Source organism: Sminthopsis crassicaudata, chromosome 2 (assembly GCF_048593235.1).
Source record: "Sminthopsis crassicaudata isolate SCR6 chromosome 2, ASM4859323v1, whole genome shotgun sequence".
Classification (NCBI taxonomy): domain Eukaryota; kingdom Metazoa; phylum Chordata; class Mammalia; order Dasyuromorphia; family Dasyuridae; genus Sminthopsis; species Sminthopsis crassicaudata.
In genome coordinates, this window is record NC_133618.1 from 523,155,607 (window position 1) to 523,175,007 (window position 19,401).

The 19,401-nt window shown below is 32.9% G+C and overlaps 1 protein-coding gene across 5 annotated transcripts in view; it reads right to left on the reverse strand.

Moving 5' to 3' along the window:
- Positions 1 to 19,401, reverse strand: part of DMXL2 (Dmx like 2) — a 140,025-nt gene that overhangs the window by 25,213 nt on the left and 95,411 nt on the right. For 3 of the 5 annotated variants that reach the window (XM_074294514.1, XM_074294512.1, XM_074294515.1), the window contains exons 23-30: positions 18,940 to 19,204; positions 14,398 to 15,446; positions 13,750 to 13,941; positions 10,703 to 10,779; positions 8,934 to 9,064; positions 5,488 to 5,736; positions 3,961 to 4,139; positions 176 to 306 (exon numbers count right to left, since the gene is read on the reverse strand). In XM_074294514.1, coding sequence (XP_074150615.1) covers positions 176 to 306; positions 3,961 to 4,139; positions 5,488 to 5,736; positions 8,934 to 9,064; positions 10,703 to 10,779; positions 13,750 to 13,941; positions 14,398 to 15,446; positions 18,940 to 19,204 — 2,273 coding nt within the window. The remainder of the gene's footprint in view (positions 1 to 175; positions 307 to 3,960; positions 4,140 to 5,487; positions 5,737 to 8,933; positions 9,065 to 10,702; positions 10,780 to 13,749; positions 13,942 to 14,397; positions 15,447 to 18,939; positions 19,205 to 19,401) is intronic. The other 2 variants (XM_074294513.1, XM_074294511.1) reach the window with 1 other exon arrangement.

Below are 19,401 nucleotides of genomic sequence, written 5' to 3' on the forward strand. Positions count from 1 at the left end.
CACTTATGTTATGTTACAGTTACCTGTGTGAATGTGTGTGTGTATCTCATATTCCCACAGCAAACTGTAAGCTGAATAAGTGCAAGGTACATAGCTTATCTAAACTCTGTATTTCCCCAGTTGCCAAGCAAAAATGGATCAAGATCAAGACTGTAGATCAGATTTTTCTACATACCTGTAGGAGTTTGGATCTCTATGCTCCTGGATTTGTGTATCAGAAAAAAAAGCATCATCATCTTCTTCTTCACTATGAATGCTTTCATCTGAATCATATATAAGGCCACTATCAGATAAAGGTAGAAATGGCTGCAATGGAAGATAATAGTATTTTTAAAATACAAAATCAGTCCACTTTCTAATGAAGATGTGACATTTAAATAAGACCAATCTCAGAATGAAATGTGAAACTACGGTTTATTGTCCTTTATGGTCTTGATGTTGATTAGGCTCTCATTAATGATGAAATGAAAATTCATATATGAGCCCTCAATGACCAAAATATCATCCTGACTGTAGTAACTATGGAAAATAATTATAAATTCAGAGACTGGAATGCAATAGGAACAAGAATGGAATAAACAGGGCAGAAAAATTTCCCAAGAAATTCCTAAGAATAATTTTTTTAAAAATTCCTAGTTTATTATTCCTTTTTTTTTTGGGGGGGGGGGGAGGAAGAGGTAAGAGCGAGATAGGAGGTAAAGGGAGAGTGTTAGATTCACGCTTAAAGGACTTGTCCAGGATCAGATCTGGTAAGTGCCTGAGGCTAGATTTGAATGAAAGCTCTTCCTGACTCTCAGCCCAGTACTTTATCCACTTAGGACACTTTGCTGACCTGAATTTCTCCAAAACTTTAAAAGCCAAAGTCTCCAGGAAAAGATAATACAAGGAAAATATCTTAGTGCCAGTTAAATGAAGCAGACTATCAATGCCCTGAAATTACCAAGGTGCACCTACAATACAAATTAGAATACAGAGAGATTAAGCTTAAAGATTTGGATTAAAAATTGTCTTTTTGAAGCCTTGAGATTAAAAAAAAAAAAAAAAAAAAAAAAAAAAAAAAGGTTTCAAGAATCTTTTTAAATATTCTGGGGCTTTTAAATAGCACCCAGCCCTATGCGTTCATCTTGCATAAAAGAGGAAGAAGCCCAAGATTACAAAACTGGTTAGTTTCAAAGTCAGGCCCAGAAGTCAGGTCTTCCAACTCCCAGCAATCTACCATTGCTGCAAGCAGTCAATATATTTGGTTTAACAAACATTTATTAAATGGTTAATATGTCCAATACTAGATACTAGGGAAAAAAAAAACAGAAGACAGGGTTCATGCCTTCAATATTTATAGTCTTGAAGTTGAGGAAGGCACACACACACAAAACCATAATATAAATTAGTAGATGAGCAGAAAGATAATAAGTAAAATAGAGAAAGATTTTATGTGCAGTTTAGTGGAGAAAGGGTCACATTAATTGAATTTTGAAGGAATTTAGATAAGAGGTTAAGAAGATGATCACTCTACAAAAAAAGAACAATAATGTGAGCATGGCACAAAGGCAAGATTGTGTCTGGGATACTCAGAAGACAACAGCTCAAGCTAGGAAGAATGGATGTTTTAATAATGATTTGGATATAGAGGCTAAGGAAGTAGGAAGGAGTCAAAGATGGCTACCAAAGAACAATATATACAGTGGTGATAGCCAAGTAGATGAAAAGAACAATGCACAGATTATATGCAAAGCATAACTATCTCTTTTCCAGAAAGAAACAAGAGGCTATGAGGGAAGAGTCTCATATACATCATTACTATCAGTAATTTTAAAAATTGTTTTTGTTTAACAGTTTTTCTATGCTATAAGAAAGGGGATTCAATTCCAGGGCTAGGGTAAAATCCCAAAACAAATATGACCTAAAAGTAAAAGAACATAGTGTTATAACATAAAGTCTAGTTGACTACAAAAATGGTATTTCTGTTAAAAAGTACCACTAAAAATTATGCCCAAAGAGCTATAAAACTGTGCCTACCCTTTTATCCAACAATACCACTACTAGGTCTGTATCCCAAAGAAATCATTAAAAAGGGAAAAGGACTCATATGTACAAAAATATTTATAGCAGCTTTTTTTGTGGTGGCAAAGAACTGGAAATTGGGAGAATGCTGATCAATTGGGGAAATGGCTGAATAAATTGTAGTATGTGAATGAAGTAAAATACTATTTTGTACTATAAGAAATGATAAGCAGGCAAATTTCAGAAAAACCTAAAAGATGTACATGAACTGAAGTTGACTGAAGTGAGCAGAACCAGGAGAACATTGTTCATAGAAGCAGCAACATTGTGTGATCAACTATGACAGACTTAGCTCTTTTCAACAATGCAATAACCCAAGATAATTCCAAAAGACTCATGATGGAAAATGTCATCCATTATCGAAGAGAAAAAACTGTGGGGTCTGAATGCAGATACTATTTTTACTTTTGGGTGATTTTTCCCCTTTCTTGTGGTTTTTTTCCCCTTTTGTTCTGATTCTTCTTTTACAACATGACTAATGTAGAAATAAATACATGTAACATGATTGTACATATATAATCTATATCAGTTTGCTTGCTGTCATGGAGAAAGGAGAAGATAGAAAAATTTGGAATTCAAAATTTTTACATGTAATTGGGGGGTAAATAACATTAAGTAGAAATAAAATAAAATTATGGGGAAGAAAAAAAGTATTAACACAATCAGAAAAAAGTAGCTAGCTAGGGAAAGTGACAAAAATTAATTTGATTTTAGATATACTGAGTCTGGTGCAATAGTAAACAAGATACAAATATGTTTGGAAGGCAGATTAAAAACAGAAATTAAGAGTGTGAGAAAGATGAAATATACACATGCACACAAACATGTATATATACTATACCCACATATATGTATATTACATACATGTGTATGTGTGTATTAGAAGCCATGTGCAAAGATCATAGAATTTAAAGGTCTAACTGTCCTCAGAAATCATCTAGTCCAAAACTTTCATTTTTAATCAGGTAAAGTGACTTGACTAAGGTCATAAATCAGTTAAAAAGGAAAATTAGAATTTGAGTTGAGGTCCTCTGACCAAATCAACATCTCTCTCCACATTATCTATGATGTTTCTCAAAGTAGGATACTACTAGATATTGTAATAGATGAATAGAACAAAGAGCAGAGAATCAAGAACTGAACTTTGGAAGATTGCTCACATTTAGCAAGTAGAAGAAGAAAAAAAATATTTTCAACAGTAGAAAATACTTCACAGGCACATAAAGAATGCAGAGCTACTTAAAAGTCTCAGAGACTATATGATCCTTTAACAAAATCCCTGAATTTCAATCAAGGAAGCTCATCCTACTGTTGGATGAATTGTTTGCTTAGGTTAGTCATTTAATGGCTTTTAAAAAGAATTATATTATTATTTAACCATATTAACAGATAAAATTATAGAGATCCATTAGGAGCACCACATCTTTTTCTACGCTACCTGTTCCCAAAGAATCAAGTTTATAGTTTACAGCTCTACTACTCCAAATGTGTTCTTATATCAGATTGTACATTGAAGGGTGTGTGTGTTTGTGTGTGAACACATATACCCAGGAAAAACATGTGGATGTGATAAATATAGAGAGAAAGAGAGACAAAGATAGAGACAGAGAAGGAAGGAGGAAACAAGCTACAAACATGCAATTTAGTACTAAAATCCAAGGAATTTGTAAGATCAATGATATTTGTAGTTTTTCATTAAATATTTGAATGCATTAAAATAACCCAAACCTTCAATAATAACTTAAGATTCTTGCATGTATTTATATACTTTACCTTAAGTGATACAACCTCCCAGAGAAGTTGAACACATTCTGATTTCCAGATAAAAATACAGATTTTTGTTATTTGGCTGAAACAATAGTTGGAAGAGTTAAAATTTTCATTCTTCATATATCTTACCTTTGCAACAAAATAATCCCACATACTAAGTTCTGGAGGGATGAATTTTTCTCTATAAGATGGTCTTTCTGCAGGGACTGGTGGGGGTGTTGCATCTTTTACAGGCCTTCCAGGCACTAGCATTCTCATGTTAAAACGTCTTCGATGTTTGTCTATTTCCTCAGAAGGAACAGGAGGTGCTATTTGGGAAGGAACATTTTTTTTGTTTTGTTTTTTTTTTACTGGTTGTTTAAACAATTCATACTTCTCTTCACTCTACTATTGAAAGGTTGTAATCTGGTTGAAATTAATTAGAATAGCATTTGAAGGAGACCTTGAAGGTTTCCTACTGAAATACTAACCTGCCAGTAGCCATAACCCATGTTTGGGGAGACTTTCTTGCCCCCAAACAGCATGTACTTTTTCAGTGGAAAGAGGCTGAATTAAGAAACATTTGGATGTGAAAATACTGCTCCGGGTCCTACAGGAATCACAATGAAACATAATGCCTGCCTATTAGAATTTGTACAATCAGGTTGAGGAGAAAAGATATATAAATATCTTTATATAAATATATAAATAAATATACAAATAACTATATTCAAAAGCAATATAAAATGAATAAATGAATGGTAACATTTTCTATACCCTTTCTCCAATTCTATGTTGCCTCTTCCAATTTCCATAATGTTTCAAATATCACTGCTGGTGGCTAAATAATCAAAAATTCTATTTCTTTGAGCAAGCAGGTGCTCTCTTTACTAAATCTCCATACTTGTCTTTGTCTATAAGTCACTTGAGTTCTGTCCTTCCTAGGCTAATGGTCAATGTGGGTTTGGAACTTCAAAGAAATATACTGCACTTGGAAATATAGTGCTTGTAGATGCTAGATAGAAGTTGTTTAGTATATGAAGCATCAATAAGTAAAACACTGTGTTTTGGTATTTATGATATAATTGCATCATTCTGTACAAGTGAAGGGGCCAGTATGTAATAAATACTAAATACAGTTGCATAATGTTAGGGGAGAAAAAAGGAATTAAAACAAAACATGAACAATAAAAAAATAAGCATGCTGGATATTGCTTAAAAACTTTGACTTAGATCTAAGTTTAAATTTTTAATATATTCTCAGGATCTTGTTTTAATTCTCTAGTTTCAAGCCCAAGGCTCCATCCATTATACCATGCTGATCTTAGGATCCTGTTATAATTCTATCAGTAAAACATTCCTTTCCTCTTGAACATAATATTATGCTTGAACTTTTCTACTTCCTTATTTGCAACATTCAAACATGCTCACATTTTCCCAATCTTAGAACAGAGAGGCTAGATGTAACACACATTTCAGAAAAATGAGTTATTCAGAATTATCAGGGATCAGTTATTCATCCTAATACTAAAGGGAGTCAGTGCATATTGAGTACCAAGGATTTTAATAAGACAATAATTTTTTAAGTTCCTAAAAGTAAGAAACTGAAACTTTCCCTCTAAAATTCAAATTATGTACATTGACATGCAAATGCTAATGGCATCAAAGTTATCTCACCTGAAATATTTTCCGATTGCCTTCGAGGCTTTACTACAAGTTTCACTCCACCTCCAAACACAGCAGCCCACATCCGACTGTTTAATGGGTGGGCTGCTAGTCTAAATAATTCATTGAAAGAATTTGTGGCAAGGGCATGTATCAATAAACTTAAGTAGACAGCAATAACAGCTTCACACAACAAGATGTTCAATTTTGGTTGGTCCTCATCTCGAGCAGAACTTAGTAAGTTGATAAGGGAGCTCACACCTAGAACATTGTAGAATAATCAGTTTACAGTATGGAAAGAAAAATATACAATCTACTGGGCATATGCAACTTTAACAGACAATGTACAATCTTTTGAAAAACTGTACCAAACTTAATGGCATCATTCATTTCTTGCTTAATGGATAACTTTTTCATTCTAAAAAGCAGTGATGACATTATACAACTATTTAGGTTCTGGGTCAAAAACCTTCTCCCAAAACTTCATTAAGATTTAATGTTTTCAGCATCTAGAGTAGGGATTTTTAATGTTTTTTGTTGTCATGGACCTTTTTGGAAATCTGGTTAAGAATAATGTTTTTAAATGCATAAAATGCATAGGATTATAGTCATCAAAATATTTAAAAGCCTAAATTCATAGACAATAGATGAAGATCTGATCTTGAGTTAAACAAGAAATGGTGACAAAATTAACTTAAATTTTTATTTATTTTCTTCATCAATCAATATTTTGAGCAAAACTGCTTCAAATAATTTACAGCATTTCTTCTTTTATGGTTGTTGATTGCTTGGATTTCTTACTTTGAAAAGTGCCGCCTCTTGATAGAAAATTTATCTATTGGCGAATAGCTTTTAAGTCATACATCTAAATTAGTTCCTCACCTATCCTGGATATAAGACAGAGATGAGACCTATGTGTTAAGGGACAGATCAATTCTCTAAGAGCATCCACAGCTGTGGATCATAACATCTGAAGAAGTTGCAGGGCAGCCTTTGCTGACAGGTGTTTTGGACTAGGAAGGAGATAAACTGGAGGCAGAGAGAAGAAGAGAGAGGTCAGACAATGCAAAGCCTCTAAGTCTCCTTGTTTCATCCCTTCACAAGAGGAGATCCATTCTGGGTTGGATCTCCAGCAGCCACTTCAGGTGACTCCCGTGTATTCCAACAGCTCTCCCGTGTATTCCAACACCTATGCATACTCTCAGTGAAAGGGAACAAAGACTTAAGGTTTTAGTATTTTTCAAAAATAAGAAAAAAGATAAACTAGTTAGCATAATGAATAAAAATTCAAATATTCAGAAAGTGAGGTTCTTTGGAAAATAATTTTCATTTTTCCAAAGGTCAAAACTCCTAAGATTCAACATGCTTTGGAGATTCCAAAAGCAAAAAGAAATACTTGACCTAGAAACAGATCCTACAAAATTGTGAGACAATAATTCCTGAAGGAATATAAGAAGTAAGAACCACAGATAGTCTCAATTAGAAGGAAGCCCCTCAGAGCAAATGCAGAAGTCACCCTTCTTCATATAGATGGTCTGTGATTTTGCCCAGGGGGGAAGAAAGGTTACAGAGAATAACATTCTCAGAGCCCTTTTCCAGAAAAGTTTCACCACATATACTAAGGGATGGATCTCAATCATGGCTGAGCACACTAAGATTTGCAATCTTTTCATTTCTCTAAATAAAGATTTTAAAGACCACCTCTCCTATCTATAAGCAAAGTAGAATATAGAAAAGCATAGTATTTCACTTCCCGGGAGAGGTGGAAATGAAGGATGAGATAGAAAACAATAAGGTTCAAGAGGGAAAAGTTAAAATGCTTACACTATTAACACTGAGAAGCCTAAAAAGAGTGGTAAGAGGTCAAGCAGTTCTCAAAGCAAGAACTGGAAATAGTAGGAATTAAAAGTACTCACCCAGAATTCAATTAAATGAATGGATATGAAGGAAAGGAAAGACAGAATATGAATAGTCAAGTGTAAGTCACAGAAGTCAGAACTCCACTACTTAAGTTTAAAATATTGTTTAAACAAAGAGAAATGAGATCTAGCTTCAATAGGCTACATAACATTTTGATTAATGGCACTTAAGTCTTAAACCCCAGAATGGAAGGAAAGGAATCTAACATTTGATTCTGTAGGCACAGTTACAAGCACTGAAAGACATAGGTTTGGGGAAATTGGCTAAATTCGAATGAGAGGGCTGGATTACATGATCTAAATTCTATATTCAAAGGAAATGGCCCCATTGTGTCAATTTTTGTCTGAAGGGCCTGGTCTGTATCTGTCTGTCTCTGCCTCTGTCTCTCTCTCACAAAAATACACACACACACACACACACACACACACACACACACACACACACACACAGAGGTCACTTATCCAATCAAAAAGAACTTAATAGAGTCAATGTAAAGTCTTACAATTAAGTTTAAAAAAATGTAACTGAACAAGTACAGGTAGGGGAAACAAAATTAGATGATTCACACTGAAAAAGATGCATGGGTGACTGAGGCAACCAAAAAAGTTAATTCAATTTTAGATTACATTAACAGAAGCAGAATGTCCAGAAGGAGAGAAGCACTGTTTTATTTTCCCACTATAATCTGTGCCCTGAAGAGACCAAATTTGGAACATCATGTTCAGTTCAATTTTAGGCATACTTTTAAAGAACATGACAAGATATAAAGTTCTTAAAGGAGATTTCAGGATAGAGAGAGGTAAAAAACCAGGTGCTGAAAGGATGCAGAATCATGTCTTAAGAGAATTTATTTAGGTTGGTGAAAACTCAAGGGGGAACTGTCCTACCTATAAAAGGGAAAGCTTGTTATTCCTGATCCTAGAGGACAAAACTTTCACTTCTTCATAGAAAATTTTTCTATTGGGGAATAGCTCTTAAGTCATACATCTAAATTGGTTCCTTACCTATCCTGGATATAAGACAGAGATGAAAACACAAGATGCAAGAATCTGATTTTGGTTCAATATAATAAGATAAAAAGATCCTAACAATTAGACATGTCCAAAAGTGGAATAGAATGATTTAGGATGTAGAGAATTCTCCATCACTAAACATCCTCAAATAAAAAGGTTAGTCAATTGTTAAAAGAAGTTATGCTCAATAGCATTCATATTTTTCTTTGAATTTAATAAAATCTATCTACCAGTTCTTTATGGAACTCTTTTCTGAAATGCAAACTCAGAAAACCCAAGGATAAATAGTAACCCATCTATAAATTGATTTATGACCAGTGTTGGGAGATTCTTTGTGCAGTTCACAAAAGCATACTTGCAACTTAATTTTAGTTCTCTGTAGGTGATGTCACTGAAAATCACTCATTCAATCTCTTAGTTTTTTAAAAAGAAATTGTCACACTGCAAGCAAAAAAAAAAAAAAAGCAAAACAAAAACAAAAACAAAAAACAAAAATAAAATATCCTACTACACGAATCCTCTCACCTGGCCACTGAGCAGGAGATGAATTTGGTGTCGCATGCTCATCAATGCTTTCTGTTCTTAGTCTTCGGCGATCACTTAAAAGAAGCCCTTGGTAAGCCATTCCTGTAAACTGATTTGACTCAGTCTGGCTACTAAAAACAAATGAAGCATTTCTAATGGGAATCTGAGAACATTCTTGAAATGAAATTCATTACAAATGTTAAATTTATTTTAATTTTCAAAACTTAGGATCAGAAGATATAAACTACATCATATTATGAAAAATTATCTTATGATTTTAAAATTCTTTACACCATTAGTTCTTAATAAACAAGTAAGGATGGTAAGCACACTATTGTTATCTTTTGTTAGATTTCTAAACCAGTAATCTATTTTGGTGTTACATAGGATAATGAGTTTAACCTTAAACTGAAAATGTACAGGACCTTCAGGGAACTGTTTTTAAAATATTTAATCCTCAGATAAAATGTTTTCAAATAATTTCTTCTCTATAGTAGTTATTTTAGTACTAGAAGGAGTAGTAAATCAGTAGTAACTTAATTTACTGATGATCAATCCAAACTTTGGTTTGAGATTTTTCAAAAATTATTACTTCCAACATTTAATTATTTATACTTTAAATTAGAGGATCAGCCAACAATAGCCTCAGGATGAAATCTAGTCCACTTCCAGTTTTTATGCAGCTTGATAGGCAAAGAACATTTTTATAGATTTTTGAAAACAGTAACTTTTTAAATGTAAAAACCCACTCTTAGTTCTGGGTGGTACAGAAACAGCAGACTTTGGTCTACAGACTAATCTAATTTTTTAACCCTTGTTTTAAATCTTACACAGAATCTCAAAGTTGGAAGAAACCAGAAAGGCTAAATATTCCAATCCAAACATAACTAAGAATTATCTCATAATATCCTGCATAAGTAGTTATCTAGGCCTCACTTGAAGATTTTTCAGCAATAAGGGCTGATTTATGAATGTTTTTAATGAAATCTAGACCATATATCCTTGCAACTTACTTTCTCCATATTTAGAATAGCCTAACCATCAAAATTCAAAATATGCAAGTTATCATAAACACTATTTGATATTGAGAAAGTGAAAAAAATTTAATAAATTCTTCTCATCGATATCCTAAAGAATACAAATTATGATTATATCCTAAAGAAATACAAATTTTATTCTTTAAGTCAAACTGAAAGAAATATCATTTTCCCATTTTTTCAAAAGGATCTTCCATTTAAAATCAGAACATAAGAAGTCTAATAAAACAAAATGAAGTCTCATAATTTTCCACGTGAGTGAAATCCAGCCTACTCTATTTATAAGTGTCTTTCTAGATGCCAAAAATTGATGATTAATGTAGAAACTTTCAATAATGCCATTTTGTCATCTTCTACACCATCTGTTCTTTTTAAATGAGAGAGACTAGCTCTGAAAGGAATCTTTTTTGGTTAATTTTTTTTAAAGCTACCTATTTAAAATGTCAGTTTAAAAAACAAATGCATACAAAATACTTCCAAATTATTAATCATATTTAGAGAATAAATCATGTATCAAATATCTATAGCAGTTTCTGATAAGAGAAATCTAAAGTAAAATAAACAATGAAATAAAACTGTGAAAGAGCACTTCTCCCCTGATTATTCATCTTTTAATAAAATACACATAAGGACACAGAGCTTTATTTAAAACAATAACAGAATTTTGGAATAGTTCCATTAAATTTGGTTTTTGTGTGTTTGGTTTAGTGCTATTTGTTTAATGTTTCTTACCTGTAGCTATGACTGTCGCATAATGCTTGGTAAATAGATGCAGAAAGTGAAGCTGCTAATGAATGAAGTGTGTGCACCTAAAACCAAAACAGCCAGAATTACATTTTTTATTAACATTTCTATATAACAGTAAAATACTTAGAAATCAGAAATTAACCAAATTTCCAATACTATCACAAATATAGTTTGATTAATAGCACAGGTATAGATTTAAAGTAAGACAATTAGCCTTCATAACAATTTGGACTGATATAATCAATCTATGTTTATGCTACTAAGGTACTGCTCATTAATGCTAAAGTATTAATGAGTAATTTTCACTGAGTTCTAAGGGCAACAAGGTAAAAATGAATACAATAATTTCAGGACCTGGGAATAAATTATTGTTTTAGTCCCTGAAGATGGCACATTTACTAAAACCAGTGAAAATTGGAGGAACAAAACAAAACTTCTCACTTTTACATGACCAGATTTAGATCTGTTTACCAAATTATATCAAACTTATTAGAATGATTCTCATGGCCCAAAGGAGATTTAAAAGCATTTCCAAAAGTAAATCAATCTATTTCAAAGAAGTAATCTTCAAAGCTACCAAAACTAATTTGAATCCTATCAATCAAATCCAATCAATCAAATATTAAAGCTACCACAATCAATGTGAAATCTTTTACTCAATGGAATCAATTTCTGTAAAATTACAGCATATCAGAGATCCTACTTAGAAGTATAATTCATATTTTTAAAAAGATAAATCCAAATCATTAAGAAAGAAATGTTTCCTGTATCTTCATATATCATTTCAGACTGTCCTCTTTTCCACATCTATCTAATCAGTATAATTGTAATCAAGTAGTCTGTACTATATACGATCAGAACTATGATTTCACTGGCAAATGTAATTCACTGGCATATATAACTCCCCAAGGAGGAAACTTTCTCTACAAATACAGATCTGCACACACTTTTCCTACAACTTCTATTCTTAAATAGTTAATTAGAGCATGGAGAAATCAGGTTCCTTTACCAAGATAAAAAGCCAAGATGTTGTCAAAGGCATGACTGGAACCCAGGTTTTCCTGGCTCTCAGGCCAGTTCTCTATTTACTATTTCATACTGAATCTAACTATACTAAACATTAATACAAATTAATTCATTTTTGCTATATACTCTTGTAAGCATGCGGTTCCCGAAAAACAAGAGAAAGGAATTGTAAGGGTCCTTTAAATGGGCGGCGCCACAGTGCAACAGGAGATTGAGTGGCCCAGAAGTAATCTCTGTGGATATAAGACTGCCCTGTGGGTGAGATCCTGGCCATATGAGATAGCTTCGTAATGGGTGACGACTCTCTCGCTGGTTGGCTGTGTGTGTGACCTCACAGGCCCTTTATAAGCCCACCACAGACAGCAGTCGCTCTCTTTAACCTGGCTCCCTAGCCTGGGGTAGCCAAGCCAAGCCAAGCTGATGGATAGGTGAGAGGTAAGGAGTTTGGTAGTGAACACATGGGTCTTCAGACTAGGTATTCACTAAGGAACCAACAAGTCAGGGCATCAAGTCAGGGCATTATGTGAGTAGGAATAATAAAGGCTTTTAAGATTACACGTGGCTGTTTTTGAGTGTGCTACTGGTTATTAAACTAATATTCAAGAGATTGTGGCCAGAGACCTTTGAAGGCCTCAGAGGAGGCGAGCCGGGTAGAGTTGACACTGCAAAGGTCAGTGGTCAAAGGTACTCTGTTGGGCCTAGGGCAGACTGGTAATAGTAACTGCCAGGAGTGCATGTTACATACTCTCCCCAAATGTAGTTAAGGAGTCCCCAAATAATTGTAATCAATCATGATAGAACTATGATTTTTTGCACTTACTACTAGCATTTTATTTTTTTCCAATTATATGTAAAGATAGTTTTGAATATTCATTTTTTTAAGATTTTGAGTTCCAAATTGTTTTCCTTCCCTCTCTTTCTTCCCCCTCCCACAGATAGCAAGCAATCCCATATAGTCTATACATATCATTTCTATCTTATCCCCTAACTCCCTGGGGGCCCCTCAACTGTTGACCAACATTTTCAACTTATGCATGTAGCAAGGAGCCTTGGAGGCATTCTCCTTCCCCCCAGCATCCTCTCTACAGTTTATGGATAAACATTCTTCCAGGAACTTTATATCAGAAAATGCACATGGGGAATCCCTCTCATGTGAACAGAAAAATGAATTTGGTTTTCTAAGTAAAGAATAGTACCAAGGAAGTCTGGTGGCTCTGCGATTCCCACCCAACTCTTTGTTCATTCTTGAACTAAATTGTTTAATTCCTCAGAATAAGAAATCAAGATTATCTTCCTTAGCTATACATGGAATTTCCCTTCTTTTCCAGATACCAAAAAGACTAATCATTTTTGATACACTGATCCAAAAAACCAATCACTCACTAATCTTTTATTTTCCTAGGAGTTGTAAAGAAGCCACCATACTTGCTTACTGAATTAATGTTTCACTTTAAAGAACAGTACAGGTCAAAAATAGAATGAAAGAAGCAGAAACTGACCAGTAAGTGACAAAGGTGATTGTCACACCTACTTCTATTAGCCAACTATTTTCTCTGTCTTAAAGAGAGGATATTACTTTTCAAAAAATATTCAAATGCTAAAATTAAGTTTAATGGACAATACTGAAGTAATAAAGGTATTGAAAGAAACATATAACAAATCAAACAAAAATCACTACTGGCTATTTTCTCTATATAAACAGAATACATACTTTATATTTTATATATTAAACACACACACACACACAAACACACACAATGTCCCAAAAGTCTTAGTATAGTTTTATAATATTAAGCTATTGAGTATTAAATTACTTTCATTTAAATTATTAAATTTTATTATTATAAATTAAAACACATTAATTTAGTTTATTAAATTGCTTCAAGATATTAAAAGGTTAAACCACACTAAAGCTTTTGGAACACCCTGTATATAATATGCATATAGGTAAAATAAATGTATTTTTATAGAACTTATGAATCAAATTGTAATAAACTTTGCATTACCTTCACATCTTCAATATTGGGATGTGGTGGCACTTTCATCTGAACAATGGTATAAAGGATATCATGGATGTGATTATTTAGATATAATACAGGATTAGCTATAACTGTTTTTGTTGAAGCAATACTTGCTGAAAGTAGAGGTAGTGTTGTAGGTAATGGTAGTGGAGACTGGAGTTGTTTCACTGTAGTTTCCTATTTTAGTTTAAAAAAAAAGTAATAATTAAAACTGAAGAAAACTAAAACATCACTTAGCTGACAAAAAATACTGGTGATGGTTGAAATCTAATTATTATCAAGCCATTTAATTACATAAATTTAACTGAATTTTTTGGTTAAAATATTAATTATTTTTTATATCAATACCTTGAATTTTTAATATTAAAGAAACTGAATTTGCTTCTATTAACTCTAAACAAGGTTAAAGTTGAACAAGTACTCAAATTATTATTATTTTTTTTTTCCTGAGGCAATGGGGGGTAAGTGACTTGCCCAGGGTCACACAGCCAGGATGTGTTGAGTATCTAAGACCAGATTTGAACTCAGGTCCTCCTGACTTCAGGGCTGGTGCTCTATCCACTGCACCACCTAGCTGCCCCAAGTAATCAAATTATTGAACTGAAAAGTTGGAAATTTAAGAAATGGTCATACCTGTTGTGATTCTTGAAGCAAAAATTTGAGTTCCATTCTTACTGAGGCTAGGCCACCACCTTGTGCTCCATGTAGACTACAGTAACTAAGAAATACTCTTAAAAGATCTTGGTTTTTCTGTAACCACAATTTCCTCCTTTCAGCATGTTCTCGTTTGGCTTGTAATCTTCGTCTTTCTAACTGGTGGCGCTCATATGAGCCAACTTCTGGTTTGTCTATCATTTCTTCAAAATCAAGGATTTCACCATCTATTTTGGAGTATGTTTTACTGGAGTATTCTTTACCACTTGATTCATGGTTACATATTTCATGCATGGCAGCAATTTCTTTTTCTAACCAGTTATAGAGTTGAAATCTGAGTTTTCCTCCATCTACTTCATAGCCTGTAGCCAATGTCCTAAGTTCAGTCATGAGGATCTTTAAACATGCTCTGAATTTTAGTTGTTCAGCAATTACATCAACTTCAGGGTCACCTTCCTGAGATTCTTCTTCCTGGGGGCTTAGTGACATATTGGCATCTGAAACTTTCTGATCTTGTGTTCCATTTCTTTTTTCCAAATCTGAATTTTTCATTACCAAACCAGCATCATTTTCCTCTTCTGAAGCACTTTCTTCATCTTCACCCCAATCAAGCGTGAGTGGCTCCTCATCAAGTTTTAATGCTGTTTGACTCCAGTCAAACTGAGATGACTGTACATTGGCTGAGCTTAAGGGAACACTTTCACTACTTTCACTCCATGCTTTGGATTCAGAAGCTCCAAGGTGGTCTTTGTTTACAGAAAAGCTCGACTTCTTAGTTACTTTAGGAATTTTGGAAAGTACCTCAAGAGCTAGCACAGGACATCCAACTTTAAAGTGAGCATTTGCAGTGGTAAAGAATAATTTTCTCTCGATAAGGTTAATTTTACCAACAAAACTTTTCTCACTTTTGAAACCTAAAGTTGATAAAGATCCTTCAGGTGAGCCAAAGTTTCTTCGTAGAAGCAAAGGGTGAGTCCGGAGGTAGTTGTAAAAGCTAAATACCGCAGGATTGCAAGACTTAATAATGACTATGGAAAAAAAAAAAAAAAAAAAAAAATATATATATATATATATATATATATCATATTTCTAGTCAGTAGTCACAAAAATATTATATTTAATAATTTTTAAATGTAGAGTACTATGTTTAAGTGTGCTTATCTAAATTAATAAAATATGCCATCTTCCTCCAATATAAAGATATATCAAAATGATGAACAGAAAGCATTTCAACTAATAAAAGGATATACAATACTACAGAATGTGTATGTTATATCGCAATCTCCAGGCTGTTAATTGCTCTTCCTTAAAAACATTTTAAAAATTTAAATTATGTACTATCAAACAGATTTATGAAAGTACAGTTGACATTTTTCAAGGCCATTCCATCAAGTTAACACATAACTCATTCAGGATCAGTCATTCCCACAAACACCTTCATTCTTGTCAGTGAAAAGCTTCACGATCAAAAAAATTTAGATAATTTACAACTCAAGCTTTCTTTGCCTTTAAAACATGGATAACACATTTATCTTGTATGTCCTTAAGGAATTATTGCAAAATTCCTATATTCCTACACACACACACACACACACACACACACACACACACACACACACACACACACACACGCAATTCTAAAATTCTCAAAACTATCCTAGAAATCCAGCTTGTGCCCTTCAAAAAGGCACAAAAGTCCCATTCAACTATGTCAGTGTTACAGGAGAATGGGCTAACGAAAATATAGAAAACTACCAGGGAAGCCTAGAAAGTGATATTATTTCTATATGAAGTAGGTTCTAATTGATCCCAGGTTGTCTGGTTAAACTATAGCCTGTCTCCTTTTTTCTCCTTTTTTTCCTTTCAATAAAACCTAGATGCACCAGGAAAATGTCAATAATCCTAACTCCCAAGAGATCTCTATCTTGGAATTTAGAAAAGAAAACTTTCCCCACACACTTGCAACAACCAGATTTCTCAGGGCTACTTCAAATCCAAAGAAACTCAAAAATCATTTTTATATAAGATTTGGAACCCAATGTGGAGAATATACTAACGCCAATAAACCTGAGGAACACATTTCATGGAAATCGAGGGCTATTAAAAATTAGCTTCACCTACCCCTCTTCCTTTATCATGAATATCATGTTCTTCCCTATTATCTCTTAGAGCTCTTGAACCCTAAGGTACTTTGCCTGTGTATAAAAAAGATCTAAGTGTTAGCTCTAGACTAAATGATTGGCATTTTCTCTAAAATATAAATGAATATTACTTAAACCTTTAGAAATTAAACTAGCCATTACTATAGCACCCCTTTAAGTCCCATTGCAGAGTCTAAGAGATCTAAATTGTAGAGGGAAGGATAGAATAAGAACCTAAAATGTAAGAAGTTCATTCTAGAAAAGGTAAGATAAATCTAATTCTCAAGAGTTAAGAAGCCAAGTAAAGAAAGTTAAGAACTGTATGCCCTAATCTCATTTACAATGCAATTTAAATGCAACATATAATTGTTCTGTTCAAATTTCTTATAATTTTCCATTTGATCTTTTAAAAATCTCTATTTCCCTGTAATTTTAGTAATAAAGTCCTCTGGAAATCCACAAGAGGGCTACAGGTTTTTTTCCTACTGCATTAAGGTGAGACAAAACATGGGAAAGTGTTCATGTATAGATATACATCTACATACGTATATATACACATGTGTACATATATGAATATGTGTATAGATAAATTTCATATATGAAATACCTAAGATGAGGATAAGAAGAAAAAAGAAAAAACCCAGACCTCTAACAGTTCTCTCGAAGGATCAGGAAACAAGAAAAGAGGAAAAAAAAAAGGAAAAGAAAACCCAAAGATTAAGAAGTGGCTTAATATTAGATACTAATATTAAAATCCATGTATCCCCAAAATGCCTAATGCCCAAATAATGATTCATCATTGTCAATGTTGCAATTAAAATTTATTGGTAGGTGAGTGGGCTTCAAGATAACATAAAGTGGAAGACTGAATATTTTCTCCATTCCCCATTAACTTCATTTAAATAAAAAAGCAAAACAAAGAGGATTTATGCATCAGAGGTAGAGCAATTAACAGCTGAATCCGTAAGGAGAAAGGCAAGAAACCCAATAAAGTAATACCCTTATAAATTAAAGTGGAGAATCCTAATCCAGTGATTTGAGAATATAACTCCTCCTTTTGCAAAGAGGAAGGGAGAATCCATAGGTCCACAAGAATGGAAAATGATTCTAATGATAACTATTTTCCATGTCCTGAATGGTTCAAAAATCTTAAATAAAATGTTAGCCATGAGATTACAACAAGTTATCAGCAGGATAATACATTATGAACAAATAGAATTTATACCAGAAATGCAGGACTAGTTCAATATTAGGAAAACTCTTAGCATAACTGACTATACCAAGAACCAAACTAACAGAAATTATATGATTATCTCAATAGATGCAGAAAAAGCATGTGACATGTACTGATTGGTTTTACTTAAAAAATTTTTTTCTTCAAAAAATTCTGTTATGAGAGATACATTTTTAAATTGGGAGGGAGAAAGAGGCAAAGGGAAATTTAGTAATATAAAAACAGAAGATATCAATAAAAATCTTTTTTAAAAATGTCAGTAGTGGGATAAGCAATCCTTTAAAATAATCTCTCTTGTACATCCACAAGAGTTATGCTTGGGATGCCCTTTTTAAGAAAATACCAATTAGAATTTTTTTAAGTTAACAGAAAAATCTAGTTTAAAAATTAAACTCAATTAAAAAAATATTGTATTGGTCTTCCATGTCATTTTCACATTTAAGAGAAGTATTTTAAGAGAATTATTTAACTTCTTAGCCTTAACTAAAGTTACAAAAAAGAACATGTAGAATTTATTATGAGGAAGAGTAACTATCTTGGTCAATATTTCAAAAAATCCAAAATAATTCAATTGATAGATATTTTTTTAAGGCTATTTTATACATTCACATAACTTGTATTTTAAAGGCAATATACAATGATGGTATTTTAAGCAATTAAAAAAAAATCCTAAAGATCATGTAAGCCCAACTTCTTAATTTACAGATGAAAAAATGAGACCAAAAAAAATTAAGAAATTTTCTCAGGGTCTAAATTAATGGCACAGCCAAGCATCTAGGTCTTGACTTCTGGTCCAGCACCATCAGTTTGTTCAAGAATCTGCCCCATTTCTCAACATCTGCTGATACAAGAAATCCTTTTAATTAATCTGCATTTAATATCTGCCAAACATTACAACAATATTATTCATAAAAGTTCATTAAAACATAAAAAAAAATTACTTTTCAAATAATAGCAAAAAAAGATTTGTACTGCAAAATGTAGCTAAAAATATTGGTCTCTACAACATGGGGAGCCAAAAAGAGATGGGGGGGCCATATGTCGAAATTTATCTAAGATGGAAAATAAGTCTGGCCATAAATTCACTTTTTGGTCTTAAAATTAATGTGTAATTTTAAAATGCAATAAATTTTTTTTATCTCTCACCTTGATTTTCATCTTCTTCTTTTGGTGTTTGTTCCAACAGTGTATCTAAAGCCCTTGTGTAGTCTTTCATTACCCAATAAGCAAGACTACGCAGGAAGGGATCAGGATGTAATCTACTACAATTGAATCCTGAGCTATCTTTCTGACAACCCAAAATCTTTTCATATAGAATAGATATGTACGTGGATGATGTCTCAAATTCAGATTCATACAAACGAGCAATAATCATGGCTAGCTGAATGTCTTCCATTTTTTCCAGACAGACCTGTAAATAATAATTTTCAAAATTCTTAAATACTGGTTTTTAATGTACATATCTTACTGATATATTGAATGAAAACTTTCAGGGACTATTTTTGGTTTTTCTTTGTAGTACCAAAATTTTGTACACTATTTGACATGAGCTAAGCATGAGACACAGTAAGCACTTAATAAATCCTTAACTAATTGGTTCTAAAGTAA